Source organism: Chinchilla lanigera, unplaced genomic scaffold (assembly GCF_000276665.1).
Source record: "Chinchilla lanigera isolate Chin_1 unplaced genomic scaffold, ChiLan1.0 scaffold00032, whole genome shotgun sequence".
Taxonomy (NCBI): Eukaryota; Metazoa; Chordata; class Mammalia; order Rodentia; family Chinchillidae; genus Chinchilla; species Chinchilla lanigera.
The window spans coordinates 14,233,141-14,260,890 of NW_004955433.1; the positions used below are offsets into that span (position 1 = coordinate 14,233,141).

The 27,750-nt window shown below is 39.9% G+C and overlaps 2 protein-coding genes across 3 annotated transcripts in view; one reads left to right on the plus strand and one right to left on the minus strand.

The window, feature by feature from the left end:
• The window catches only part of Nudt21 (nudix (nucleoside diphosphate linked moiety X)-type motif 21), a 14,068-nt gene extending 12,785 nt beyond the window's left edge, over window positions 1-1,283 (minus strand). The window contains exon 1 of the mRNA XM_005388349.2: window positions 1,045-1,283. Within this exon, the coding sequence (XP_005388406.1) occupies window positions 1,045-1,160 (116 nt within the window). The 5' untranslated portion in view covers window positions 1,161-1,283. The remainder of the gene's footprint in view (window positions 1-1,044) is intronic.
• Window positions 1,284-1,328: 45 nt separating this feature from the next.
• On the plus strand, window positions 1,329-27,071 carry Ogfod1 (2-oxoglutarate and iron-dependent oxygenase domain containing 1). Of its 2 annotated transcripts, none has more exons than XM_005388352.1 (13): window positions 1,329-1,416; window positions 3,568-3,713; window positions 11,837-11,883; window positions 15,820-15,920; window positions 19,440-19,556; window positions 20,120-20,211; window positions 20,423-20,551; window positions 20,842-20,955; window positions 22,757-22,836; window positions 23,081-23,388; window positions 25,126-25,248; window positions 25,756-25,814; window positions 26,288-27,071. In XM_005388352.1, the coding sequence occupies exons 2-13, from the start codon at window positions 3,579-3,581 to the stop codon at window positions 26,447-26,449; spliced, it is 1,467 nt and encodes a 488-aa protein (XP_005388409.1). In that variant the 5' UTR covers window positions 1,329-1,416; window positions 3,568-3,578; the 3' UTR covers window positions 26,450-27,071. The 2 variants fall into 2 exon arrangements, with proteins under 2 accessions (XP_005388409.1, XP_005388407.1); XM_005388350.2 differs by lacking the exon at window positions 1,329-1,416 and adding an exon at window positions 1,496-1,720.
• The last annotated feature ends 679 nt before the right edge of the window (window positions 27,072-27,750 follow it).

Here is a 27,750-nt window from a genome sequence, read left to right on the forward strand (position 1 = left end):
AACAACAAAAAAAAAAAACCCTAGCACTTTATTACCTAGAGTTCCAAGCCAGCACGTGTTTTGCAAAAGAAAAAAAAAAATTTCAAAAACACAATAATAAATATCTTTTCAACTTCAATCCGCTTTTGATCTTGAGGGTGAAAGTTCATCCATACTACATTGCCTCCCATACTCAAAAATGACAGAAAGAAGATATCGACAATTTCTTGAGGAAGATACAGTTCAAATACCAATTCCTTGCTACAGGGAAATTACTTTTGAGAGTGACTTTGAAATGCAATGGTTTGCAGCCAGGCATGATGATGCAGGCCTATAATCCCAGCACTTCGTAGGCTGAGGCAAGAGGATCACCACCTGCGGCCTGCCGAACTACACAAGGGAGAGCCTGTCTCTGCCCGCCACCCCAAGAAAAAAGCAAAGCATAGGTTTGCTTAAAGAAAAAGGTGTATTGAAAACAAAACACAGGCAGCACCCTGCTCCCCTTCAGGGTCTGCATGACCACCACCACGCCAATCCATGCTGCCAAGAGGATCTACCGGGGGCCGGGATGCCCTCGCGGAGGTAGATGAAGCATGTACACGCACACGGCGGCCCACAAGCCCTGAGCAGATGAACAAAACACGGGGTGTGCATAAAGCGAGCTACTGCTAGGCAACCCTTAAAGGCAAAAAACTAGACCTCCAAAGCTTATTATTACATGAAAGTATAAAGTGCTAAAATGATAGTTATACCATTCATTTCAGATAAAAACATATAAAGCAATACCATACAGCTGATGTGAAAGCTTCAATAGTGAATGGGATTTAAAACATACACGCACACACACATTTAAGGGTACATTCAAAACAAGCTTCGGCATTACCCATAACGATTGAATACAGAACGGGAAACACGTTTCATTTCAAAAAGGAGAACCTCTCCTAAGCGGGCTCTAAATCCTCGGCGCGCAGGCGTTCGCGCAGCAGGGAGGCGCGCCGGAAGGACCGGCGCCCGGTGCAGACGTTCACTGGGGGAGGGCGCCCGCTAAGGCCGCGCCACACTTACAGGTTGATGGTGCGCTCCAAGGTGAGGGGCTTGGTCTGCTGGATGTACTTGTTGCCGAACTGGTTGACTCCCCGCGGCCAGCCCGTCTGCGAGCGATTGGGCGGCACCACAGACATGCTGGCGAGTTTGGACCCTGGAAGCGAGCAGAAAGCCGGAGGCAGGGGAGACTTTCCCCGTTCGCGCAGCGGTTATCTGCGACCCGCTCAGCAATTGCCGCCCGCCATTAACAAAAAAGCGCTAGAGGAGCCCTACGTACGCCGGAAGTGAATCTGGACTCTCCGGCAGCAGGAAGTAGGGAGGCGGAGGCTTTCTAGTGGAACACCTTTAGACCAATCGCTGGTGGTAGAACCTTAGTATCTGACACTCCCATTGGTAAGCTGGTAGAGGTTCCGCCTCCTCGTAGTTTGCTGCCTTTTATTGGGTGACACTAGGGAAGACGAGATAGGCGGCATTCTGGGAACGGTAGTTTCCCAGGGGAGCATAGCCTCTCGATTGGCGTGGCGTGGTTCTATACCTTGAGATATGAATGGGAAGCGGCCCGCGGAGCCTGGCCCGGCTAGAGTGGGCAAGAGAGGAAAGAAGGAGGTGATGGCGGAGTTTTCGGACGCTGTCAGGGAGAAAACCTTGAGAAAGCAAGTAGCCGAGGCCTGGATTCACGGGACGCCGTTCAGTCATGGTAACCGGGTGCTGTGCGGGAGGAACGTTGCGCAGGGACGTGAACGGCCCCCAAGAGCCCCCGGACGCGAGCCCAGCCCTGGGCGGCGGGGCCGCAGGGGAGATGCGCGGAGGCTTTGCCGCCTCCCACCCCTCTGCCGCGCCTTTCCTTCACATTAGGTTTGAATTGGAAAATCTGGAAGAAAAAGTGCAGGCCATCGAGTATCGGGAAGTTGAGGGCATAAAAATTACCCTTTGAACCCTGTAATCGGAGGTCCCTGAGTTAAAATCTTCACCGATTGTGTATCGTTGGCAATGATTTTTAACTTTAGGATAATTAATGGTATTTCCCTCAGAAAGCTGTTGGATGGGATTAACAGGCTCATGCATGTGGGCGTCAAGGAACGCTTCTCTGAATCAGGAAAAGTAAACATTTAGACAGATATTTGAGAGCCTCAGGTGATTTTTCCGCGAGGCTAATGCTCGGTTGTCCCATGATGATTTAGCCAGAGCTTTTGTTGTGAGCTGCCATAGGGCAAGCGCTTGAACTTACTCGTTTTGACGTACCTGTAGCTCCACTGCATGACTCAACGCGTGGTGACCTAGGTAAGGAACGCTTGTCAGAGGATTCCCCGCCTCAGCTTCCAGTTATCACCTTATAGGATAAGAACTCTGCTCGATGTGTTATGCATTTCCTTCCAAAGTTCACGCCCTTTTTTCCCCCAGTTGTTAAGTGCCTTTGAAGAGCCAAATTCTGGATGCTCTGGATGCAGAGCTTAGTGTTTAAAGTGCAAGCTCTGAACACTCCAAGACTTAATTTCCTCATCTGTAAGATGGGGACAGAATATGGTAATACCTACCCCAGAATTGTCCAGATGTCTAAATAAGATGTAAAGTACCACTAAGCCAGCCATCTGATTGTGTTAGAGAAATAGTAGTCTAACCTGCAAGAGGTAATGGATACAATGTTGGAATAAATCGAGGAATTAGAAGGTCTTATGCCGACCATAACTTGGAAAAAGAAAAAGTAGATTGAAGAGAAATTGCCAGCCAGTATTGTTACTCTCTTTTAATTTGTTCTTATTTTAGGGGGGGTGAATTAAGAATCTAATATACATTTAGTTCAATAATGATTACACTGAAAAACTAAGAAGAACAAGAATTTTTATTTTTTTTTTTTTCTTGTCTTTTTGAGACAGGGTCTCGCTATGCAGTTCAGGCCGACATTGAGCTCACTTTGTAGGCCAGGCTGGTCTTGAACTCACAACGATCCTCCTCCCTCAGCCTCCTGAGTGCTGGGATTACAGGCATGTGCCACCACGCCCAGCTATTTACTTTTTTTGTTTTGTTTTTTGAGGTAAGGTCTTGCTGTGTAGTGAAGGCTGGCCTTGAACTCAATTACATAGCCCAAACTGGCCTTGAACTCAATTATGTAGCCCAGACTGGCCTCAAACTCATGGTGATCCTCCTGCCTCAGCCACCTGAGTGCAGGGATTACAGGCATGCCCCACAACCCCCAGCTAAGAACTTTGATTTAGTAACATCATCTTTACTCATTTTAAAAACTAGTGTTTTAGGGCCCAGGATATAGCTCACAGCACCGCACCTGCTTGGCAGACGCAAGGGCCTGAGTTCCATTTCCAGTACTGCCCCCTCAAAAAAAACCTAGTATTTTAAGCACACTGAATCTGAAAGGTAGCATGGTAAGTAAAGAAAGAGCAGAACTTATAATTCTTGTCCAAATCTTAGACTTTGGGTATTAAGTTCTCAAAATTCAGTACCATCTCCTTTTATGTTCTCTCTGCTGTTACTTGGTGGTCAAAAATACAAAAGGGCAGAGAGCCATAGATAATGTTTTCCTTCCAACAGAAGCCATTGTCATGGACATGGACCCATTTCTTCACTGCGTGATCCCAAACTTCATCCAAAGCCAAGACTTCTTGGAAGGGCTTCACAAGGAACTTCTGAACTTGGACTTCCATGAGAAGTATAATGATTTATATAAGTTTCAGCAGGTATTTATTCCTCTGTCATTCTAGTTTTTCTACCTCAGAAAAATTTTTTTAAATTTTATTTTAAAGAGGAAAAGAAATTCAAAATAAGATAATAGGAGACTAACAATGGTTAATACACTGAGGATTGTTATCTTAAAATTAGTTACTTAGAGTACAAGATTTAGGCATTTAATTATCCAAACAATATTAGCACAAACCTTTCTTTTCAATGAACTAAGAAAAAGTAGTATAACTATGTTAATATCTTGTATATATATATATATATGTATTTTTTTTCTCTTCCCTGCTAGTCTGCTTTCCCCCATCCCCGTTTCTCTTTCCTTTTAAACAGTTTTGTCATCCTATAATATCTATTGTATATTTTGGATCTTACTTACTCTTTTAGCTTTCATACTAGGGAGACAAAACGATGTTTACAGATGTGAGTTTGATTTATTTCACTTATGAGTATAGTCTCAAGTTGCATCCATTTACCTATAAAAGTCTCAAGTTTATCCTTATTTATGGTTGAGTAATACTCCATTGTACAAAAAGACCACATCATTTTTATCCATTCCTCAATAGATGGGCATTTGTGTTGTTTCCAAGATCTAGCTATGCCAAATTGTGCTGCTATAAACACAGGTGCATTATATTGCTATGGTATGGTGTTTTTAATTATTCTGGGAAGATACTCAGGAGGAGAATAGCTGGATCAAATTGGGACTTCTAATCCTAGTTTTTTGACTAGGAATCTCCACACTGATTTCCACAATGGTTGCATCAGTCTACACTCTCACCAGCAGTGGAGAACAGTTCCTTTTCCCTGCAGCCCCTCCACCATTTGTTATTGGTTGATTTCTTGATAACAGCCATTCTTTCTGGGGTGAGATGGAATCTCAATGTTGTTTTAATTTGCATCTCTCAAATAACCAGTGATGTTGAACATTTTTTCATATATTTATTTGCTGTGTGTATTTCTTCATCTGAGAAGTGTGTATTCATCTTAGATGCCCATTTTTGGATTGGGTCTTCAAATTTGGGAGGTCTGATTTTTTTGAGTTCTTTGTATGTTCTCAGTGGTAATCCTTTATCTGGGGAACAGCTAGCAAACATTTTTTCCACATTGTGGGTTGTCTCTTCACTCTTTTGGTGGTTTCTCTTGCCATGCAGAAGCTGTTTAATAAGATGAGTTCCCAGCTGTTCATTCTTTGTGATAGTTCCTATGTGATCAGGGTTTTATTCACAAAGTCTTTTCCTATACCAGTGTCTTCAGGTTTTACATATTCTATCTTCCAGCAGATTTAATATTTCTGTTTTAATAGTTAGATCTTTGATCCATTTCAAATTTAGTTTAATGCACAGTGAAAGAATTTGGGCATATTGCTTCCCTTTCAGTTTCATTAAAGTGTTTCAGAGTAGTGATATTAAGTCTTCTCTAAATTTCTTGTAGAATTCAGCAGTGAATCCTTCAGGGCCTGGGCTTTTCTTTGGTAGTAGGTGTTTAATTACACCTTTCGATTTCATTGATTGATACTAGTTTATTTAGAATTAGATTGCACATGCCAAAGATTATAACGGATATGTATTAACTTATCCTTCTCATGTTATTTTCCTGTTGTTGGCCTCCCCACTGCACATTTAGCTGTTTGCCTTACCTGGTGAATTCCTTTGGTTGGGGACTATGCAGTTGTAGTCCTTGTTATCTCTTTCTAGAATGTCCTTCAAAGCGTTTTGGAGTGTTGGTTTCATGATCATAAATTTCCTCAGATGTTTTTTGTCATGGAAGCATCTTATTTCTCCCATCAGTTTTGAAAGATAGTTTTGTGTGGTACATCAATCAGGGTTGAAGATTGTTTTCCTTTAGAGCTTAAAATACTTTGCTCCAAGCTCTCCTTGACTTGAGGGCTTGTGCTGAAAAGTCAGCTGTGATTCTGATGGGCTTTCCTTTATATGTGATTTGTTTCTTTTCCCTAACAGCTTTTAAGATGCTTTTCTTGTATTGAATTTCTGGAATCTTGACTATGATATGACTGGCTGCAGACTTTTTTGATTGTTGCTAATTGGAGTTCTATATGTCTCACTTAAGTGTATCTCAAATTCTTTTTCCATACTAGGGAAGTTTTCTGCCATGACATCTGTGAACTGTTTTTTTTATATCATTTGTGCTACCTCCTGCTTTTTCATTGACTCCAGTCAGTCTTAAGTTACTCTTCTTTGCCTCATCTAACAGCTGCTGTATTGATTTTTCATGGTCCCTTGCTATTTTTAAGAAATCTTTCTTTTCAGGATGGCTAACTGCAAGCCTGTCTTCTATATGTGAGATCCTATACTTGCATTGGCTTTTTCTACTGTGGATACTTTCAGTGGAATTTTTATTCTCCTGGATATGTGCTTGAATCTGCATTATGGATTCCCTTCCTTTCCTATGCTGAGCATTCATGGCTTCCATAATTTTCTTAAGCTCATCTTCTTTTCTTTAATCTATATCTGCTTAGAGTACTAAGCTTAGTTTTCATTATGAATACCATCTCTGCAGTTATCTGAGAAATTATTTCCAATTTGATTTTTTTTCTAGAACCTCATTCAATTGCTTTGTGTTACCACTTCAGAGAGGCCAGGTGGGTGGCTTTCAGATTGTCCCCTGGGTTTCCATTTGGTTAACTAGATGTCTGGGGTTGAATCTTGTTTAAGTGTCTTCTTATTTTTGTTTCTTTCCTTTCTTTTTTTTTTTTTTTTTTTAGTTTCATTCCTGGGGTGATGCTTATAAATTGCTATGGTGGGTTGCTTTATTGCTAGTATTTAGAACCCTTAGGAAATGACTACTTTTCTGTGGTATCTTACAGGTGTAGCTGGTTTTTGGGTTTTGAGTCTATTGTAAGACCCTACCTCTTCAGTTTGTTTGGGATGAGAAGTTGCTGGCTATTTGGCCCAGCCCCTGGTTCTTTGGCACTGTTCCCCAGTATTTTCTATGACCGTTAGTCAATCTCAGTCTTGGAATACCAGAAAAAATACCTGTTTAGAACAAGTATGTCACTTTTGGCTAAGGTGGTACCATCAGCAATAACAATGGCACTAAACACAGCCTAGAAAATGACAAACTGAGGTAATCATTAATTTGCCACCTTTAACTGTATGAACTAGATTTGTGGTTATATGAAAAAATCTAAAACCAGAAAATTATATACAGTATATAAGTCCTTAATATGTCAATGTTGCCCTCAAGGGTTAAAATTTAAAAGGGGTTAGAGAGAAAATAGAGAAGTAGAAGAAGAGGAAGAGATTAGAAGTAAGGTTCAGGGACAAAGGGGGATCTTGCTGACTTGGGAAACTAATGCAGGAGACCACAAAAAGATAAAAAGAAGAACAGAACAGAATAAGAACCACAAAGAGGATAAAAACCATGTTCATTCTCATAAAAACAAGATCAAACAGTGAAGGAGAAAAGAAAAAACAAAACAAAACCAAAAGCACAACAACAAAAAAACGAGAGAGAGAGAGAAGTTCACGTTCACATTTGTCTCTGCTGTCACTGGTACACAACATGTGGAGACAGAGTCCAGATCCATGTTGATTTATTCCAGGAAGCTACCAGTAGCTTTTTGGTGGGGCAGTGGATAATCTCAGCGAGCCTGCACCTTTTAGTGAAGACCAGACTCATTTCACTGGTAGCTGTCAGTGCATCTTCACCGGGTCTGAGCCCACCTGGGAGCCACTACATGGAGCCAGCAGCCAACCTGAGTTATGTGCGTGGCCAGCCCCGCTCCAAGATAGCTCCCAGCCAATCACTCTCACTTGTGGAATGACTGAGCCCTCAGCATTCACCACCAGCTAATGCAGTCCTTCACATCCATTGCTGCCCTCCACTGCCATATCTGTCTGTGGAGGCCTCTGGGATTGCCAGCAGACACTATGTGTCCACAGGTTTGAATCTCCTCTCGCACAGTGAGTCCTGTCTCAGGGAGAAGGTGCTGCCACCTACCTTCTTCTTCGTTGAAGTTTGTTTCTTTACTCTCTCATGGGCTTCAATTCACACTTCAGATCCTTCCTGGGCCCAGGAAACCCACTTCCTTCCTTCTTCCTCACGTTGGTATATTCCAGCATCTGGACAGCACCTCTCAGAGAGGCTCTTTCTCTGCTGCTTGCCACTCCACCATCTTGGTGCTCCTAGAAACTTATTTATCTATAAAATTATTCAATACCTTTAAGACTTGAGATTTTACAAAACAAGTGGATATTGCCCTAAGAAAAGATTGCTATGGGTATCTTAATTTTCTAATTTGATATTTTAAAAAATCATCTGTATAAGATGATTTTAATCATCTTTAATCATTGGCAATGAAAGTTAGATGATCCATTGCAGTCTTATGCAGCAATATAAAAATTATATGCAGACAGTAAGACTCATACTTCTACTTGTTAATTGAGCATTTCACTATGAAATGCCCAAGTCTAGGAGAACAAGGAAAGCAGAGAAGAGCTGGAATTGATTGCACAGCTGTTTCTCAACAAGCACATGTCATTAATAGAAAAGCAGTCCAGGCCTTCTCCCACAGTCACCTGCGTGTACAAACCCCACTTCCGTGCATAGCCATACAATAACTGCACAGGTGCTGGACAGATTCTAACTACATTCTAGATCATGTTTTGAATTTACTGATGGTCAGGGAGATCAAATATGAACAGTATTGATATGTGACATACACATCTTTGTTATTCTATAATAAAAAATCAAATTCAAAAATTTGAAAGAAAAAAAAGATGAAGTTTTAGATTGGATTTGCCATGGAATGGATCTCACCTTGATCTTCTAAAAAGCACGACTTCATTTAACAAGAGGTACACTGAGTGTTAACTGTGTGTTAGGTGCTTTAATTATTATAAGTGATTTTGACAGTTCCTGCTCTCTGACTTTTAAAAATCTAAAATAATAGGGGTGATATTGATGGTGACAAAGTTAAGTCAAGAAACACATTAAACCAGTAAGTATGCTACAAAGGAATGAAATAGGTTTTGAAAGAATGAAGAAGCTCATACATTGGAAGATTGTAACCATTTAAAGTTTTGAGTTCATGTCTTTAAGTGACTTGCTGTGTTGCAGTGTGTTTTGAATTGTAATGTATCCATCAGAGTTAAATCCGTTCTTTTTTTGGTGGACAATTTAATGTAGCTAAACAGCCTATCTTGTAATCAGGGCTAATTTTTCTACTCTTGGAAGATACAGCCCAGTCTCTAAAAATATAACTCACTGATTTCTCCAGTTTGGAGCTATCTTTTGGTACATGACATACATCAGTCTTGGAAAAATCCTTTAGAAATAAGGATTTTTTAGAAAAGTCTCAGTGACATCAGAGCTTAAAATTTCAGTATATAAAAATGAAGAATTATTTTGTTTTCGTTTCATTTTCCTTTTATCTGGGATAAGAGGATATCTGATACATTTCTCTTTTTCATTATTGATCATGTGGCCATCTGGCATTATCCTGCCCTACAATCTTGTCTTTGGACCTCAAGCAGACGATAGAATTAACCAGGCTAAATGCATGAATGATGAGACTTAATTCAGAAAATCGAATGACAATTAAACTTTAATTCATAGTCAGGTTGCTCAAGTTAATGAAAATCCACAGTTGTCTGCCTTTATAAGTATGTCCACTTTGATAACACTAGACCTCTTATTGATTTAGAGAGATATGCATCTCTGATTATTAAATTGAGATATCAGAGTGGTTTTTTTACTTGATGCAGTTTGACAAATGAAAGTATTTCATTGATTAAAATCAGTGAGAGGAAGAAGAATAAAAAGGGCCTTGGATAAAAGATGAGGCTGTTACTTTAAACCCACGTGGGCTCTGCTGTGAATAGTTTTTGTCCTGCTCACTGTTAGACAGGATCTCTCCACCCTAAGACAGTAGGTATAAAACCTCTTCTCAGTTTTCTGCCCCTTCAGACCTTACCTATATCCCCTTTCTTTGCTTTGGTATGAACTGAATAGTTGGGTCTCTGATATCTTCTGGCTGCCCTAACCAGGTAAACATTGTTGAGTATATACTATGCCATTCTAAAGAGCTTTATATTTATTCATTAAATCCTTATGGCAATCCCATGCAGGAAGTGCAATCATATTTCTGTTTTATTGACGGGGAAACTACGTCCGTTGTATTTTGGTTTTTTTATTTGTTTGTTTTCCTGGATCATTTCCTTAAATATACCAAAAACCAAAAGAAAAAACTGTTCTTTTCATCAGAAGGCAAAAAATGCCCTTGACCTAACTTTTTCCTTCAGCTTCCATCCTGTCCCTCTGTTTAATTCCCTCAACAGCAGCACGCCTTTTAAGAGTTGTCTGCTACTGCAAATTCCTCTCCTCTCTTTTCTCTGGTAAGCCCGCTATTATCAGGCTTTCACCTCTATCATTCCACTGAAGCTGTACTTGTCAAAATCACTCATAACCTCCACATTAATAGAACCATATTAGCCAGCAGTTTTCAGTCCATAACTTTCGAGCAGCATTTGACCTACTGTATCCTTCCCAGAGACAAATGTTTGTTTTCCTTTCAGAATACTATGGTCACTTGTTTTCCTTTCTACCTCATAGACCATTCCTTCTTAGTTTTCTTTGCTAGATCTTCCCCATATAACTGACTCCTGAATGACAAGAGTACTCTAGGGCTTAATCTTATGACTAAAATGTACACAGATTCCCATGGAGCCTCATGGCTTTGTGTCCTCTTGAATGTCCAGCATGAGTCTCACACCTAAGTCCAAAACTGACCTCCTGATCTCCTAATCTGTTCCACTTCCCCATGTCAGCTACTGGCAACTTTGCCATAGCTTAAGCCAAAAATGAGTCATCTTTGACTCCTCTTTCACCTCTCATATCCCTTCCATTGAGGAAATATTTGTCTCTGCCTTCAAAGTATGTCTGAGGGCGGGGATTTTAAAAAAACCTTACCACTTCCACTGCCAACAGTCAGCACCTGGTTCAGGCTGTTTGTCTCTCACCAGAATTAGTCTATCACTGTTAACCAATCTGGTCTGTTCACTTGCTTATACAGTAGCAGCCATTGTGTTAGTTTAAAATGTAAACAAACCCAAGAGAATTAAAAACACATGCTCGTATAAAAACTTGCCCACCGAATTTTTTTTTTTAAAGGAACTGATTCACAAATGTGCATAACATTTATAATAACCAAAAAGTAGAAAGAACCCAAATATCCCATCAGCTGATGAATTCATAAACACAATGTGGTATACCCATACAAGGGAGTCCTACTTGGCTATAGAAAGGAATCTGCTGCTGCAAGATGGATAAAATTTGAAAAAAATTTTACTAAGTAAAAGAAACTAGGCTACATATTATATGATTTCATTTATATATAACATCCAAAATAGGAAAATATATCTATATAGACGGCAGTTTACAGGTTACCAGAAGCTGAGCAATAACTTCTGATGGGTGCAGGATTTCATTTTGGAGTGTTAAGGATTTTTGTGGGGTTCTTTTGTTTTTTATTTTTATTTTTTTTTTCTTTTTGAGATAGAGTCTCGCTATGCAGTTTAATGCAGTTTATGCAGCTCACTTTGTAGCCCAGGCTGGTCCCAAACTCACAATGATCCTCATGCCTCAGGCTCCGGAGTGCTGGGATTACAGGCGTGCGCCACCACGCCCAGCCAAGATTTTTGGATTTAATGTTTGTAGACTTAGCTGTGCAGTCCCCCTGTGTGTCTGGAATAGGCTTTGCTTTACCTCACTGAAGTCGGCCCCTGATCCTCCTCTATAATCACAAACCACCCCCACACTCTCAGCACTCCCTCACTCCTCTTTCCCTGCAGGTTTTTTCCTTTACACCTAGCACCTTTATGCCAGTGATCTACTTTTATGTGTATTATTTCCCTCAACAAACATAAAATTCTCTATAATAAGTAGAGTATTTTCTCAGTGAGTAAGATACACAAAGACCAAGTAACTGGCCCAAGTCATATCTGCCAGATGGAAAGGCCATGTATCAAAGCTAGGAAGTGTGACTTCAGAGTCCAGTCTCTTACCCATTGTGCTTTGCTGCCAGAGCCTTCACTAGATTATTCTGCTCTTTGTGCCTAATATATAATAAAGAAATCCATGTTTTCTTTCTTTCATGATCAAGTCTGATGATTTAAAGAAGAGAAGAGAGCCTCATATCTCAGCTTTACGGTAAGCAAATAATTTGTTGGGTGTCAAATATGTGTTAGGTATAGTAGTAAATACTTCGAATGTATCTCACGTAGTGTTTGCTGATGTTATTATCCCATTCTGTACAGGAAGAAACAGACTGAGAAATTAACTAGCTTCTTCCAAGACTACCCAGCTAAAATTGAGGGAGCTTGGATATAAATCCAAGTTTGTCTGATTTTAAGGCCCAAATTCTTTTTTTTTTTTTGCCTTTTTGAGACAGAGTCTCACTATGCAGTTCAGGCTGGCCTTGAGTTTACTTTGTAGCCCAGGCTGGTCTCGAACTCGCAACGATCCTCCTGTTAGGGCCCAGATTCTTAAACGATAAAATGTTTGGCTTTGTTAGTGATCAAGGAAACACAAAGGAACAATGGAGATACCATTTGTCACACTGCTAGGTAGGGAAATATTGGAGGAAAAAAACAGTATAAAATTCCTTTATACTGTACACTGCTGCAGCCTTTTATAGAGGATGGTTTGGAAAGATGTGTCAGGATCCTTAAAAGTATGTGTATCTTTTTTAGAAAATAATTCTACTTACAAAAACTTATCTTAACAAAATAATTAATGATATCCTCAAAGATTCCATGAGATTGTTGTAATGTTCATATGGACCAAAATTATATACAAATTTAGATGGCCACCTATGGAGATATATATATAGATAATGGTATAAAACATAAAGTGGAAACTATATAGCCATTAAAAATGCATGAATTTAAATCTTGAATTTGGTAGTTATATTCTTCTTTCATTAATTCAAAGATACTGGTTCTTTTTTTTACATTTCAGTATCTGTGTGAGCCAGTGTCTCACACAGTCACTGTTTTGTCCTAACTTAATTGATAGCATTTTGTTCTTAGGCACACACAAAGTAATAACTTTTACAATCAAAGCCTTCTTAAATCATTGAAATACACTTTTATTGAGAAAAAAGTTAAGATAGTTGACCCACATGATATGTTCCTAGTTAAGAACATGTCACATAACACATTAAGAAATTAGATGTAGTTCATGCTACTAGTAAAGAATTAAATTAGTTAAGAACATATCTAAACATTAAACTAGTTAAGAACATATCACATAACACATTAAGAAATTAGATGTAGTTCATGCTACTAGTAAAGAATTAAATTAGTTAAGAAAAAAGATGCACATATATTGGGCTATCTATGTACGTAGTAAAATACTTGGAACATGGAATGTTTGACTAGTAGGATTACAGGTTTGTTTGTTTTTTCTAAGAGTTTCTTTTTACATCTGTTGGATTTTTTTTTCCCAGTTTTTCAATGATAAACACATGTTGCTCTATAATAGCTGTTTTTCATCTATTTTATAGGAGTTGGTTTTTGTTTTTAGATTCTTTTTTAACTCTGAGATTTTTTTTTTTTTTTTTTTTTTTTTTTTTTTTTTGGTTTTTCTGCGGTACCAGGAACCGAACTCACGACCTTGCACTTGCCAGGCAGGCGCTTTTGCCGCTGAGCTAAATCCCCAGCCCCAACTCTGAGATTTTAATATGTGCTGGAAGCCCACACAGGTTGTTATTTCTTCTATATCCTGAAGTATTGCTTATATGTTGATTGTAACACATAATATTTCAAATTTATTTAGACTTTTTTCCCATCAAAGAGAGGCAGTCTCACTTTAAGGCATTATCTTTTTAGTTCACAGCAGCCTCTGATAATCATTTCATCTGGGACCGAGTTACATTCCATATCCACAGGCTCACAGCCAGATAAGTGTGCTAGCCAGAATTCCTTGGTCACTACAGAAAGCCAGTCTTTGTGTTTTTATCTCCCATTTGGGTTCCCATGAGAATTCTCTCATGAATGAAATTAAAAAGTGGTAATGATGTCAGAAAATAAGCCTGTTCCTGGCACATTCATAGTAAGGATAGAAGACTCTTTTATAGAATAAATTTTGGGGGTTTATGCTACTAGTAAAAGGGTTTGATGGTATTAGTTGCTTAAAATACAAACACTTTGCAGAAATGTTTTATCACCTACATTGTCTGGAACAGCCTGCTATCTTGGTCCATTCTAAGTAACTTTTTTCTTTTTTTTTCTTTTTGGTACTGGGAATCAATTCAGGACCTTGTGCTTGCCAGGCAGGCACTATGCCGTTGAGCTATGTCCCTGGCCCCATTCTAAATAACTTGTAGCTCTGCCTTTAAAAGTTACAGAACATTTCTGGTTGCACTAACCAAGCATAGTATTTTATGGTATATTTTGAGTGGTATATCAAAAAGTGTTTGATAATGAAACCTTACAGATCTATGTGGAGAGCTAATACTTAGTTATGAACACCAAAGTTGCATTTTGGGGGAATTTCAGTTATATATTTTTGGACCAGGATGATCAAAAAATACTAATCAAATATCTTTATGTACATGATTTAAATTAATATAAATCCTTTAAAATTTTTATAATTCCTGAAAGTTAACTTAATTTCAAAGTTCTTTGGCTGAGTGAGCTATGAATTGTGTTAAAGAGATTTCTACACAGAGAGTCAGTTTAGCTAGTAAATGGAAATGTTCACCATCTTTTTCTTGGTATCTCATTAGCACCAGAACTTCTGTGAAGGATTTTACTGATCACTGTGTAGTTTGGTACTCATTGTTTCTGCAGTTTAGTCTTTGTGACCTTCGGCAACAGTATCACCTAAGTGTTCCTTGAATGGTGGCACTAAGTGAGTGCTTCTGATATTGCAGTTTATAATAGGAAATATGTTTGGTCTTAGTCCTCATTCCTGGCACCAAGCTCTTAAAACCTTGGGAACATAAGATCAGTAAAGGTAAATGAAGCATCTTTTGTTAAAACAAACCCTTTTTGACTCCACCTGAGTTTATATTAATGAGATGATTTTGGAAAGCCCTAAAGATTTGAGATGTGGGGCTGGTATCCAGGGATGCTAACCATATGATTAGAGGGTTAGAACATTCAGCCCCACTACTACAATCTTTGAAGGAAGAGAGGTACTGGCAGTTGATAGGGCTAATCACCAATGGTAGTGAGTGGTTTGTTTTAATCAGTCGTGCCTGCATAATGAAGCCTCCATAAAAATCCCTAACCAAGAGGGATTAAGTTTGCTGAAAACTAGGAGTTCCTGGGGATGATAGTATGCCGTTACCCATTACTTTGCCCATGAATCTCTTGCTTTTGGGTGTTGAATGTAGAATGTAAACTGTCCAGCAAATGACCAAACTTGAGGAGGGCTCTGTGGGAAACTCTGATATGTAGTCAGTCAGTTAGAAGCATTGGTCATAACCTGGACCTGAGATTGCTCTCTGAAGATGAGGGGCAGTCCTAATGGACTGAAGCCTTCCATGCTGACCTTTTGCAGAGAGTGTCAGAATTGAATTGAATTCTAAGATAACCAGTTGGCAGCCAGGTATGGTGGCTTATGCCTGTAATCCCAGTACTCAAGAAGCTGAGGCAGGAGGATTACCTTGGGTTCAAGGCCAGCCTGGGCTATATATATAACCAGTTGGCTTCAGAGCAGTCAGTCAGTCTGGGAAAAAAACGCATATTTGGTTTAAAAAAAAACAGTTGCGTTTTCCATTTTCCTGCTCAAAAACATGTCTGGAAAATCAGTAATTTGGAATGCAGCAACGGTATGATAAGTTGTTATGACAAAAGCCAAAGTGCTTCTGTGGTAAGACATACTTTAAATTTAGAAGGAAGAAAATGAAATAAATGAGCCTTGAGAGCAAAAATATGCTACAGTGGCTAGAGATTTACATTTACTGACCTTAAACTATGCAAGTTAAAAGTGTGAAACATTTCTCAGGACCTTTTGAGTTAAATCTGAGAATGGCTCTCTTCAACAAAATGTGACCTCCAGGAAAATAGCTGTGGCACAGATCCAGAGAGAGCCCACACTATGGCATAACAAGTCATCTTTTGTTTACACTTCTAGGAAACTTCTGTTTGAAGATTTCCGGGCCTGGCTTTCTGACATTTCGAACATTGACCTGGAACCAACCATTGACATGTCCTGTGCTAAGTATGAATTCACTGGTAAGGAAGACAAAGTTGTCCGTAAGAGTTAGAGGCTTTAACTCCATAATAATGGAAATGTAGCATCTAAGTACCAAAAAACTAGCCTAAGTGTTCCTTCATGGTTAAAGTCCAGCCCATATACTTTGCCACCTTCTTGGAAGAGATAAGGCACTAATTCTCTTTGGGAATATGATGAAAGCTATTGACCCTATTTTGAGAAAAATGCTCATAATGCGCATACATGCCAACCTTGCATACAAAGTCAGGAAATTCAAAGGTAATAAATTCTGTTCATGGACTTCCTAAGAAACAACCATCTCACTGCCATTTTTCTTTTCTATTTTGAAAGTCGTAAGTGAATATATGCTTAAAGGAACAAGTTCAAGCACTGTAGAAGTATTCTGTGTTAATGCCGGTTGCCTCTCTGCCCCTTTTTTCCTCCTTGGTATCCATTATCACCAGTTGGGTGTACATCCTTCTAGTTCCTTTCAGAAGATATAATTATACTTATATCCTTATAATTACGTACAAGTTTGGGAAGTTTGTTTTTGTTTTTGTTTTTTATTAAATAAAACTGTGGCTGAATGTGGTGGCACACACCTGTAATCTCAGTACTCTGGAGGCTAAGGCAGTGCTGTGAGTTCACGGCCACCCCAGACTACATAATGAACTATGGCCTGAACTACGTGGTGAGATCCTGTCTCAATCTATCAATCAATCCATACAAATAGATCAAATTTTGATTTTATTAAATACAAATGATATATATATATATCATTCTGAGAAAATTTAAATTGGTAACAGCTTTTGTGGGGATAACTGAGTGCATATGAAAAGCCATGTTATATATCTTTACTTTGTTAATTTGAAGTAATTTCAACCTTACAAAAAAAAAAGTGGCAAGCCCAATACAAATAATTATTTTCTATTTTACCTAAAAGTTGATTGCAATCATGATGTTTCTTAACACTGGATTCCTTCAGAAATTTCTATAAGTATATTCTCCTACTTGAAAGTAATAGGCATCCAAATCAGGAAATCAGCATCTATACATTATTCCCATTTAGCCCACAGGGCCCGTTCACATTTAGTATTTGGCCTCAGTAGCAAAAGGATCCGTTCTAGCGGTGCACATTTACTTGTCATGTCTGCTCCCTCGGCCCAGAACAGTCTTTCAGTCCTTTCTGGACTTCAGAATCTTGGTGCTTCTGAGGGTTTACAGGGAAGTTATTTCATAGTCCTTCTGAAATCAATTTGCGTTTGTCTGATGTTTCCTCATGATTAGGTTCAAGCCATGGGTCTTTGCCCGGAATAAATTCTGTGTTCTTTTCACTATGCCCTGCTAGGTGGTACACAGTTTCCGTATGTCATGTCATTAATGATGTTAACTTTGTTTACTTAAAGTGTTGGCTGATATCAGTTTGCCCACTGTTGTTTTTCCTTTATCACTATGTATTTGTCAGGAGATGCTTTAATATTATGTAATTATCCCTTTTCTCATCAAACTTTCATTCATTTGTTTTAACATCCACTGATGTTTCTTGCTAAGTTCTAGCAGTGAAGGTTGCCACATAGTGATTTTATAATACTGTCATTTCTTCTACTTTTATTAGTTGTCATTTATTTCCCCATTATCTACTCATTCACTTATTTATATTGGTATGGGTCTATGGATTGCTCTTCCTATAATGAACTATTTGGGGCTTTTTGTTGTTGTTGAGTTTGGGTTTTTTGTTTTTTGCTTTTTCTTGGTGCCAGGGATTGAACCCAGGGCCTTGCCCATGCTAAGCAAGTGTTCCATTACTGAGCTTTGTACCCAACCCTTTTTTTAAATTTTATTCTGAGACAGGGTCTCCCCTGAGTAGCTGGGATTATAGACATGTACCACCACACCATACCATACTAGTTAGTATGATGATATTGAAGCTTATATTGTCCTCGATTTGATCAAGGAGAGCATGTTCAAACTGACGTCTGTACCATTTTTCTATGTCCCCATTATTCTTTCATTTCTTACATTTTGTAAAACAGAAATTTTCGGACTTACATTTGCCTTCCCAGGTCCAAGAATAACCTAGTCAGCCATTCTTCCCAAGAACTCTGGTTCCTTTTGGTGAAGAATGATTCATAATAATCAAGATCTGGATTCTGGGTATCTTTGCCATTGGGGTATCACTGCCCCCCAACTCTTTCACTACAATACATGAATATATATATATATATATATACATGGATGCACACACATGTATTTGTATGTATTGCTATACATACAATATGTGTGTGTAGATCTAGGAAATTGAATTCACATTGATTCCTCCAGTTCCATTTATACAGACAGCATAGAGGGACAAGGTGGTACACACCTGTAATCCTAGCACTTGGGAGGCTGAGGCAGGAGTGTCACCACAAATTCAAGGCCAGCCTGGGCTACATAGTGAGTTCCAGACCAGACTGCACTACAAAGCAAGGCCCTGTCTCAAAAACACAGCACAGGGTTTGTTATAGAGTTCTCCTTTTCCATACTTCTTCTTTTCCTTCAACAGTGAAAAACTGGAATCCCATTATCTTCAATATAATTTTTTATTGGCACAATCACTGTGTGTGTGAATGGTCTCGGTCCACTATGGTCTTCTCCTCTTTTTATCCCACATAGATGCCTACCTTGCTCAGCCCCACCAAATGGCTTTAGAAATTTAGCTTAAGCAGTTACTAGGAACAAGTATGAAAAGATCCATATATAATGATATTTATTAAAGTATTCTTTGTAGTAGCCAAAAACAACTTAATTAGAAATGAGAAACCAGGGCTGGGGATTTAGCTCAGCAGCACAGCGCCTGCCTGGTAAGCGTGAGGTCGTGAGTTCGGTTCCCGGTACGGGGAAAAAAAAAAAAAAAAAAGAAATAAGAAACCAATTAAAGAGGGAGGAAGGTAAATTTCTATTCATGTAGTAGAATAACTTCTGCTATTAAAAAGTGAAGTTAAATGTATATATTGATGTGGAAGGGCATTTGCCATGTAATAAGAAAGGCAAGCCACAAGTGTTCAGGTTAGGATACCTTCAATATATGTAAAAAATAATATTAGTGACGATATATAGATTTATCTGTATATATGGTACACTCTTCACTGTTTAGGGTTTTTTCATACTGACTTTTACTTCTGTACTTAAAGAGAAGAAACACATGTCTTTTTTTTTTTTACCCCCGGTATTTGCGATTGAACCCAGGTCCTTCACACTGAGCTACACTCCCAGCTCTGTTTTTTATTTTTATTTTGAGACAGGGTCTCAGTTACTGAATTTCCCAGGTTGGACTTGAACTTGGTATCCTCCTCCCTCAGCCACCCAGAGTGCTGGGATTACAAGCATATGCCACCATGCCTGGCAAAGAAACGTGTGATTTTTAAAGCTGAGGGCTATTTAGGGCTGGAGCTGCCATTACAGATGGATATCAGATGGACTGATGTCAAAAGTAGCATCAGTGACAGGTGCTCATTGTCTATGCAGGGATCTAAGATGTGCATTAAAAATTTTTGCAGATGCCCTGCTCTGCCATGACGATGAGCTGGAAGGGCGCCGGGTGGCCTTCATTCTGTACCTGGTTCCTCCCTGGGACAGGAGCCTAGGGGGCACCCTGGACCTGTACAACACTGATGGTAAGATGGGTGCATGGTCGTCACCACCACTGACCCTTCCTGAATTACAACCAAGGTGACTGAGCATCATTGCGAAGGCAGTGAAAGCCACTTGTTACAGTGGTTCTGACAAGCACCTACTGAAGTTGTACTGAAAATAATCATTCTTCTAGAGAGAAAATTAGAATCAATTTAAGATGAGAAATAGAACCTGCTTCTAAATACTGACTGTGGGAGGGTAGAAAGCATACAGAGATGCCTGTGGCTATGAATCTGACAGGACCAGTCTGTTGGACAGGAAGTTGGGTTTTTTTGAATGACTGACACTACAGGTTGACACCAGGAAACTTTCAGAATTTACTTCAGCTTTTATCTGTTATAAATGGGTGATGTGGTAAGAACGCATCACCTAGCAGAATGAGCAAGTATGAATGAAACCGATGAAAGGGCATGGTTTTCTACAATGTGGAGGGTACTTCCACATAACCCCAGAAATTTGAGAGTTGTCAAGAGTGAAATGAAGTGGCCTGGAAGTGGTTAATGGTACTGAACCACGTTTGTGGATGTGTTCTCTCCTGGTGCAGAACACTTCCAGCCGAAGCAGATTGTCAAGTCTCTTGTCCCTTCGTGGAACAAACTGGTTTTCTTTGAAGTGTCTCCAGTATCCTTTCACCAGGTAAAGATTGTAAGCCACACATATACTGGTATACAAGTACTAAGAACATTCTTTCGTTATCTGTTATCTAAATGTGGCAGCTTCCTGTTGGGCTTGTTAACTGACTAGGTTGCTTTCACACCTGGCTTGAGGGATCCTCAGATTAATTTGCCTTGGCTGGTGTCCTTCCTCTCTCCCTTGGGTTGAAGTACCGCTGTTCTCCTTCTTTCAGGTGTCTGAAGTCCTTTCTGAAGACAAGTCTCGTTTGTCTATCAGCGGCTGGTTTCATGGTCCTTCACTGAACAGGCCTCGTACCTACTTTGAACCCCCCGTACCTAGGAACCCTCACATCCCAAAAGATGTAAGGATAAGTTATAGGGATTCTTATTTTAGGAGTTACAGCATTTCATTTTCTGATTTTAAAGTTAGGCCTTCGTGAAAAGGACACTAGACTTTAAGCTTGCACCTTCCACTTTTATTAGATAAACTTGTGATTTTGTGTTTCTCAGGCAGTTTTCCAGTACTTTATGCTTAACAGGAAAAACTTACAGAGTGAAGATTTACATATATTTTAGTAGTGTGAAAGATGTAAGAACAAAAGCTATAGAAATTATTATTAACTCTCTTTTATATCTGCTGCTTCTTTGTAAGCATGAAATTTTGTATGAGTGGATCAATCCTTCTTATCTGGACATGGAATATCAAGCTCAAATTCAAGAAGAGTTTGAAGAAAGGTCTGAAATTCTCCTGAAGGAATTTCTTAAGGTCGGTCAGCATATCTTGTTCGGCAGGCAATCTTGCCTCTTGAATGGGTAAATACAATCCCTGTTGCAACATCATCCACAAGAAAGTTTTGTTTTGTTTTTTCCTGGCTCTAATATTTATATAGTTCTTCTCAAGTAAAATACAGAAATGATAATAGTACACATTGGTGTTAGTTGTATGCTTAGTAGATTAAGAGTCTCTTGTGTATTCCCGTTAGTTTAGAACTGTTTTTTGTTTGTTGTTTGTTTTTGTGGTACCAGGGATTTGAACCTAGAGCCTTGCACATGCTGGGCAAGCCCTCTACTACTGAACTACATCCTTAGCCCTTTTTAAAATCTTATTCTGAGACAGGGTCTTGCTAGGATGTCCAGGCTGGCCTTGAACTTGTAATCCTCTTGCCTCAGCTCCCCTAGTAACTGGAATTATAGGTCGTTACGGGCCATTGCACCCAGCCTTTCTAGAACCTTATCAGACAGTGCATACAGGCACATAAAAGTCTACAAGGGAGTCTGCAAGGGAGTTGTTACCTAGTTCCCTTTCTATTCCTTTGATGAGTGTGGTTTTTGTTTTTTTTTTAACAATAGATACTATTAATTGTAGCTGAACAACATCATTATTTTTTAAATTTTTTTTTTTTTTAAGTATTGAGGATTATATCAAACATACTAGACAAGTACTGTAGCACTGAGCTGTATTCCCAGCCCTTTTTATTTCGAGACAGGCTTACTGCGTTGCTTAGGCTAGGCTCAAACTTGGAATCGTCCTGCCTGTGTCTCCAAAGCAGCTGAGATTACAGGCATGTATCACTGCACCCAGCAGTCAACATCTACTGATAAATGTTTGGCAGTGATGAGGTGATTTCTTACAGTGAAAAGAGGTGTGAAATCAGAAGACCTATATTCACATCCTGGCTCTGGTTTTACTAACCTGAGTAAAGCACTGCATTTCTCTATTTGTTTTATCATCAGTTACATTAGGGTAATACTGCCTGCTTTTCTTGCAGAACTTTGTGAGGGCTACATGAGATAACTGGCCTTCACAGTTGGCCATGGGCCCAATGGAATCACATTCCCACGAGCTATTCCTCCATGAAAAGGGGTGGACAGAGCCCACATGCTAGCTCTTTTCCTTGGGATTTTGTAGCTGACAGCGTATTACAGAATTTGAGGAGTGTTAGAGTAAATAAACTTGTTTGGCTAATTTAATTGCACTTACTTAAACCATGCTGTCAGGGTTTTTTCGTCTTTCACGTGTTTACAGCTGACAGGAGCTGCTGGTACTCCCTGGAAAATTGTATTAAACAGATAAATGTAAAGTCTCGTGGATAATGTTGCAAGAGATTAACCAGCTTTTGTATTGGTATTCAACTTTTTGAATTTAGAAAATTCATTAAATAAGGGCCAAGAGAATCTGTTTTATTATTCCCTTGTAATCACCCTGACTGTAATGCAGTTAATTTTTTTCCTCACGATAGCCTATGAGTTAAAAAGTCTGTATTATGCTCCTCATTTCATAAATCTAAGAATTAGAGATTGAAGATATGCAACCACTTAAAGGAATGCCCACACTGACACTCGGGTCTCCTAGCTAAATCAAGACAACAGTGTATCCAATCTGCCTGACTTCACAGTAGCAGATCTTGTATGAAAGAGGTGAGTGTTACATGAAACTTTTAGGAATCAGCCAGAGTGAAGTTTTGTAAAGCTGCTGCATCTGCCAGAGCTGTGTGAGTTCATAAGAAGAGTTACTAACTGCTTCTTTGTTTGCTTGTTATTAACTGCTTTATTTGCTTATTTTCCAGCCTGAGAAGTTCTCAAAGGTCTGTGAGGCATTGGAGGCGGGAGCTGTGGAATGGAATAGCTGTGGTCCCCCTAACAAAAGGTAGAAACCGTCATCCATGACATCTGCATCTGCATTCAGCACCTCCCTTTCTTGTCTGCACAGCTCATCTCCAGTAATAGGGCACTGGCCATAATGTTTTGCTCCGGGGGTGTCCGGTAGCAGGCCTTACCAAATCTCACCACTGCGAGAAAGATTTGGGGAGACAGGTCAGAGGTAATGATCAGCATTCATCCCGTGAGTAATTCTCGTAGGGCTTGATGAACTTGGCATTGCTGCTTTTCAGGTTTTATGAGAAAGCTGAGGAGAGTCGGCTCCCTGACATACTGAAGGACTGCATGGAGTTATTTCACTCGGAGGCGCTGTTCTTGCTGCTTTCCAACTTTACGGGCCTGAAGCTTCACTTCTTGGCCCCTTCAGAAGAAGATGAGATCAAAGACAAGGCAGAGGGAGAAGCGGCTCTTGCGACGGGTAGCACTGAAGAGGGGACCAGCCATGGCTCCTCAGAGAGTGATCAGGCAGCCATCAGTAACAACAGCCAACAAAGCAATGAACAGAGAGACTCAGCACCGGAGGAAGAAACGGAGAAGAAGAGTAAGCTGGTGTTAGGCTGTGTCCTTATTTACCTTTAACTGTTCATTGTACAATCATTCATTCATTCAACAAATAGTCCTTGAGTATCTACTGTTATGCTGAGCCCCATAATTCAGTTGGGGAACAAAACAGACAAGGGTGTTGCTTTCCTGGAGCTTACATCTGGTAGGAGAGAACGTAGATTAAATGTGTACACAAGCAACAGGAAAGTGCACCTGGCATTGTAATAGGGGCACATGAGAAGGAGCGACTGACAGGTGAGCGGGTGACCCAGAAGACATTTATACACACACGTTTATACTGGCATTAGGCCTTACATATTTTTCTGTAATCTTTTTTTCTCACCCAGTATTTCACAAACATTTTACACCCTTTATACTAATAGATCTGCACACGCTGGGAAGCCCTTCCATCCCCCGACCAAAGCAACTTTACATACCTGTGTTTGCTGTCCAGCGTTGCATTTTTGTCACTGTATTTCATTTTAAGACTGTCATACATAGCTAAGGGTTTTAAATGCTGCTGTTCTGATAATTTTTATTGACTATAAAATATCTCATCGGATGACCTTAACCAGTCCCATGTGGTGTGTTTGGGTTCTTTCCAGCTCTCTACCATCACTGTTCTTAGAACAGCTTCTTAGAACTACAAGTGTTAATGGGGCTGACCTCAGAAGCTAAGCCAGTTCAGGCCTGGTTCGTACTTAGGTGGGAGAGGGGGAAAGTGCAACATCAAAAACTGTATGTTTTTGTTTTTGTTTTTTAATACTGGGGATTTTATTTTGAAACAGGTTCTTGCAAAGTCATTAAATTGTACAGAGTGGGTTCAAACTTGTGATCCTCCTGCCTCAGCCTCCTAGAAAGCTAGGATTATAGGTGTACGCCACCATGCCTATAGACCGCTCAGAATTTTAAAGCAGTTGTCGAGTTTTCTTCCCTAAAACTTGCATCAATCTGCCTTCCCACCAGCATTCTGTATGAGGCTGTCCTTCTTTCTGGCAAATTAATTATTACTGTGTTTTCTTTTCCAACTCTGCTTATTCTGTGGATGAAAATGTGACTTGCCTTTCATTGATTAATTCGTTGTATGGTTGTAAATTTTCTTTATGTTTATTGGGTATTTGAGTTTCTTTCATTTGGCCTTTTTGTCATTTTCTTACCTATTGTAAAAAATGTAGGGGCTGGGGATATAGCTCAGCAGCGCAACCACCTGCCTGGTAAGCACAAGGTCCTGAGTTCTATTCCTGGTGCCAAAAAAAAAAAAAATGTTATTTATGGAATTATTAACCCTCTGTCCTATGTGTTTAATAGTTTGCTTTGTAATTTTGTTTAGCATGATTTAGCTTTTCTTTTAATGGGGAGTGTTAGGGATCAACCCAAGGGTCTCATGCATGCTAGGCAAGTGCTCCCCACCTATAAACTTTACAGAATGCTCTAGTAAACAAAGCTGTATCTGCTTTTCATGGTTTCTGCTTTTGGTAGTGACATACTGAGAAATTTTCCCTTCAAGATTCAGTGGTACTCAAGATTTTAAAATTTATTTGTTGGTTTATTTATTTGAGGTAAACTCAAAATTTATTACAGAGAAATTGAAATTTAACTTTCTTTCCCCTCACATATACCTGGTAACTTCTGATGATCATTTATAAGACTAGATGGTGGAAATTAAAGGTTTGCATGCACAGTTTCAGAGTTACCTGTAAAATTTATTGGCCTTTCTTCTGTTGCTTTTTCTTAGAGTCAGGTGTCCCCACCTGCCAGGGCGAACTGAGGCGTTGGAGGACTGGTCACTACACTTTAATCCACGACAACAGCCAGACTGAATTCGCCTTGGACTTAGTTCTTTACTGTGGCTGTGAAGGTAAGGACAGAAAGCAGTGAACTGTTTGCTTAGAGGACCAGTCTCTCCTGTGTGATCCTCTCCAGCTAGACCAACTCAAAAGTGATTTTCTGTAGCCAAGATGTCCTGTCACGGGATCTCACAGTTCTACGGGATGTTGAGTGTCAGGAATTTCAGTCTCACAATTCAAATTAGAATTTATATCTGACCTAAGAATGGGAGATGGACTGTACCATAACTCTCCCCCAAGGCCTCTTCTCCCACCCATAACTTTCAGGTAATTGCCTTTCAGAATATATTTAAAATTTCAATCTGTCAATTTTTTTATTCTGCATCAGTTGAAGTAAGGGTGTATTCCAGTTCATCTGTGGGAAATTAGGCCTTTGGGGAAAGGGACTCTGATAACAGATGGTAAGTTCACAAGTCACAGAGCTGGGGACTATTGAATCCCAGAGCCCTCACTTTCCTGCGGGTGATGGAACTCTTGCGGCAAGAGCTCTCTGAGTGCTGGTTTTTTTCTCTTGGTAGGCTGGGAGCCGGAATATGGTGGCTTTACTTGCTATATGGCCAAAGACGAAGATGAAGAGGTAAGGTGCTTCTTATACAAATGCTCCATTTTAGTTCATGAGAAGGCTTTCATTCTTCAGAGACCCAGTGTCTGTGACCTCTGCCAGTGTCTTTCAGCTGATTAGTCTATGTTGTAATGCCTGGCTGTGGCTCTAATTTCTACAAGAAAATACTCAGTACAGAATAAGGATAATTACTAAGCATTCATTCTACCCTGAGAAATTGCAAATTTGTCACAGATCTTTTCCCACAAACCTTCCAATGTCATTAGAAATACATGCATTCAATAAAACCTTTCTGGGTATTTGCTGATAGAACGGAGCTTGTTGAAAAAGTCTTGAAAACCAGAAGAAAGTTTATTTCTGAATGAAGCCTCTTTCAAAGGATCCCCTCTCCCCGTCTTAGATGCTTGCTATGGAAACTGTTTTGTAGTAAATTATTGAAGCTTGAGAATGAGCCCCATGTTGTAATGTGTTGTATTTGCCTTTTTCAGCTGCTAGTAGTGAATCCAGAGAACAATTCTTTGGCCTTGGTCTACAGAGACAGAGAGACTCTGAAGTTTGTCAAGCATATTAACCATCGAAGCCGAGAACTAAAGAAAACTTTCCCCAACAGAACTGGTTTCTGGGACTTCTCATTCATCTATTATGAATAACAGGAGTGGGCAGAGCTGAACAAAAGACACCCCTCATTCGGTCCTGGAGGGGTCTAGAAGAGCAAGGCGTTGAGAGCTCTCTCGCAAGCCCTCTGACAGTGTTCTTAATGCTTGTCCATTAATCAGATTCATGGTTGTCCTCAGCTTGCACCTTGAGCTTAGAGCTATATATTCATCTCTTGATTTTCTTTTTTCCGGTCCTGGGATGGAAGCCAGGGCTTCGTGTATGCTAGGCAGTGCTTTTGAACGTGGAGTTCATTTTGCGTATTGACTGCCTCAACTCTTTTTTTTTCTAACTTAAGTGATTTTTTTTCATTATTTATGTGGTTGTAAGACAAAATATATTTTTTAAAAAAAGACAAAATATAGCAGCTTAACCATTTTTAAATGCACAATTCAGTGGTATTGAGTACATTCATAGTGTACAGACATCACCAATATCCTACACTTTTTCCGTCTTCTGAAACCAAAACTCTGTGTGACAACTCCCCACTGTCCCCGACCGTTCTCCTTTCCATCTCTGCTGACTACTATTCCTCATCAGTGGAATCACAGTATTTGTATACATCATATGTATTTTGTGACTGACTTACTTTGCTCAGCATAAAGTGCTCAAAGATCATTGGCGTTTCCTCGTTGGTGTTTCCGTTCTTCTTCTAAGTGATTGCAGAGTCTGTTCCTCCCAGTCACACTGGTGTGGACAGTTACAGGACCTTAATCTGGTTCATGCTGGGCCTTAGAGATCTGACCCAATGTGAGTCACTATACTCCCTCTTCCACTGCCTGTGGGCTGTGTTTCAGTGTGACCCTCCCAGGGCGGGCTAGAGTTAGCTGATGTGTGGTGTCACTCCCTGGAAAAGGTCTGGATAAAACCACATGGCCTTAAGAAACATTGGGTTGGGGGGCTGGGGATTTAGCTCAGTGGCAAAGCGCCTGCCTGGCAAGCGCAAGGTCATGAGTTCGGTTTCCAGTACCGGAGAAAAACCAAAAAAAAAAGAAACATTGGGTTGGTAAAGAGGAAAGGCTGCTCGTTGCCCTGTGCAGGCATCTCTAGCCACCGCTGCCTTTCCCCCGGAGCTGTGGCTTCTGAGTCCAGCCTCACACACGGCTTTGATTTTCCTAGATGCTGCAGCTGTAACTGTAGAACTAGTTGCCTTTTTTCCTTTAAGAGGCCCAGGGCTAAACAGCCACATCAAGATGCAAGGGGCTTTCCATTCTGTTACATTCTTCTCCCTTCACATTGCTTCGCAGGGCTCTGTCTTAACTGCTGGTACGTGTGTGAGGGCATACGGTGGGTAAAG

What these genes read in the sequence shown, in the direction of transcription:
- Ogfod1 (XM_005388350.2), top strand. Translation starts at nt 1,567, where the DNA reads ATGAATGGGAAGCGGCCCGCGGAGCCTGGCCCGGCTAGAGTGGGCAAG. An exon ending in ATTTATATAAGTTTCAGCAG is followed by an intron (nt 3,714 to 11,836) that starts GTATTTATTCCT and finishes TTCATGATCAAG; the next exon opens with TCTGATGATTTAAAGAAGAG. An exon ending in TGCTAAGTATGAATTCACTG is followed by an intron (nt 15,921 to 19,439) that starts GTAAGGAAGACA and finishes AAATTTTTGCAG; the next exon opens with ATGCCCTGCTCTGCCATGAC.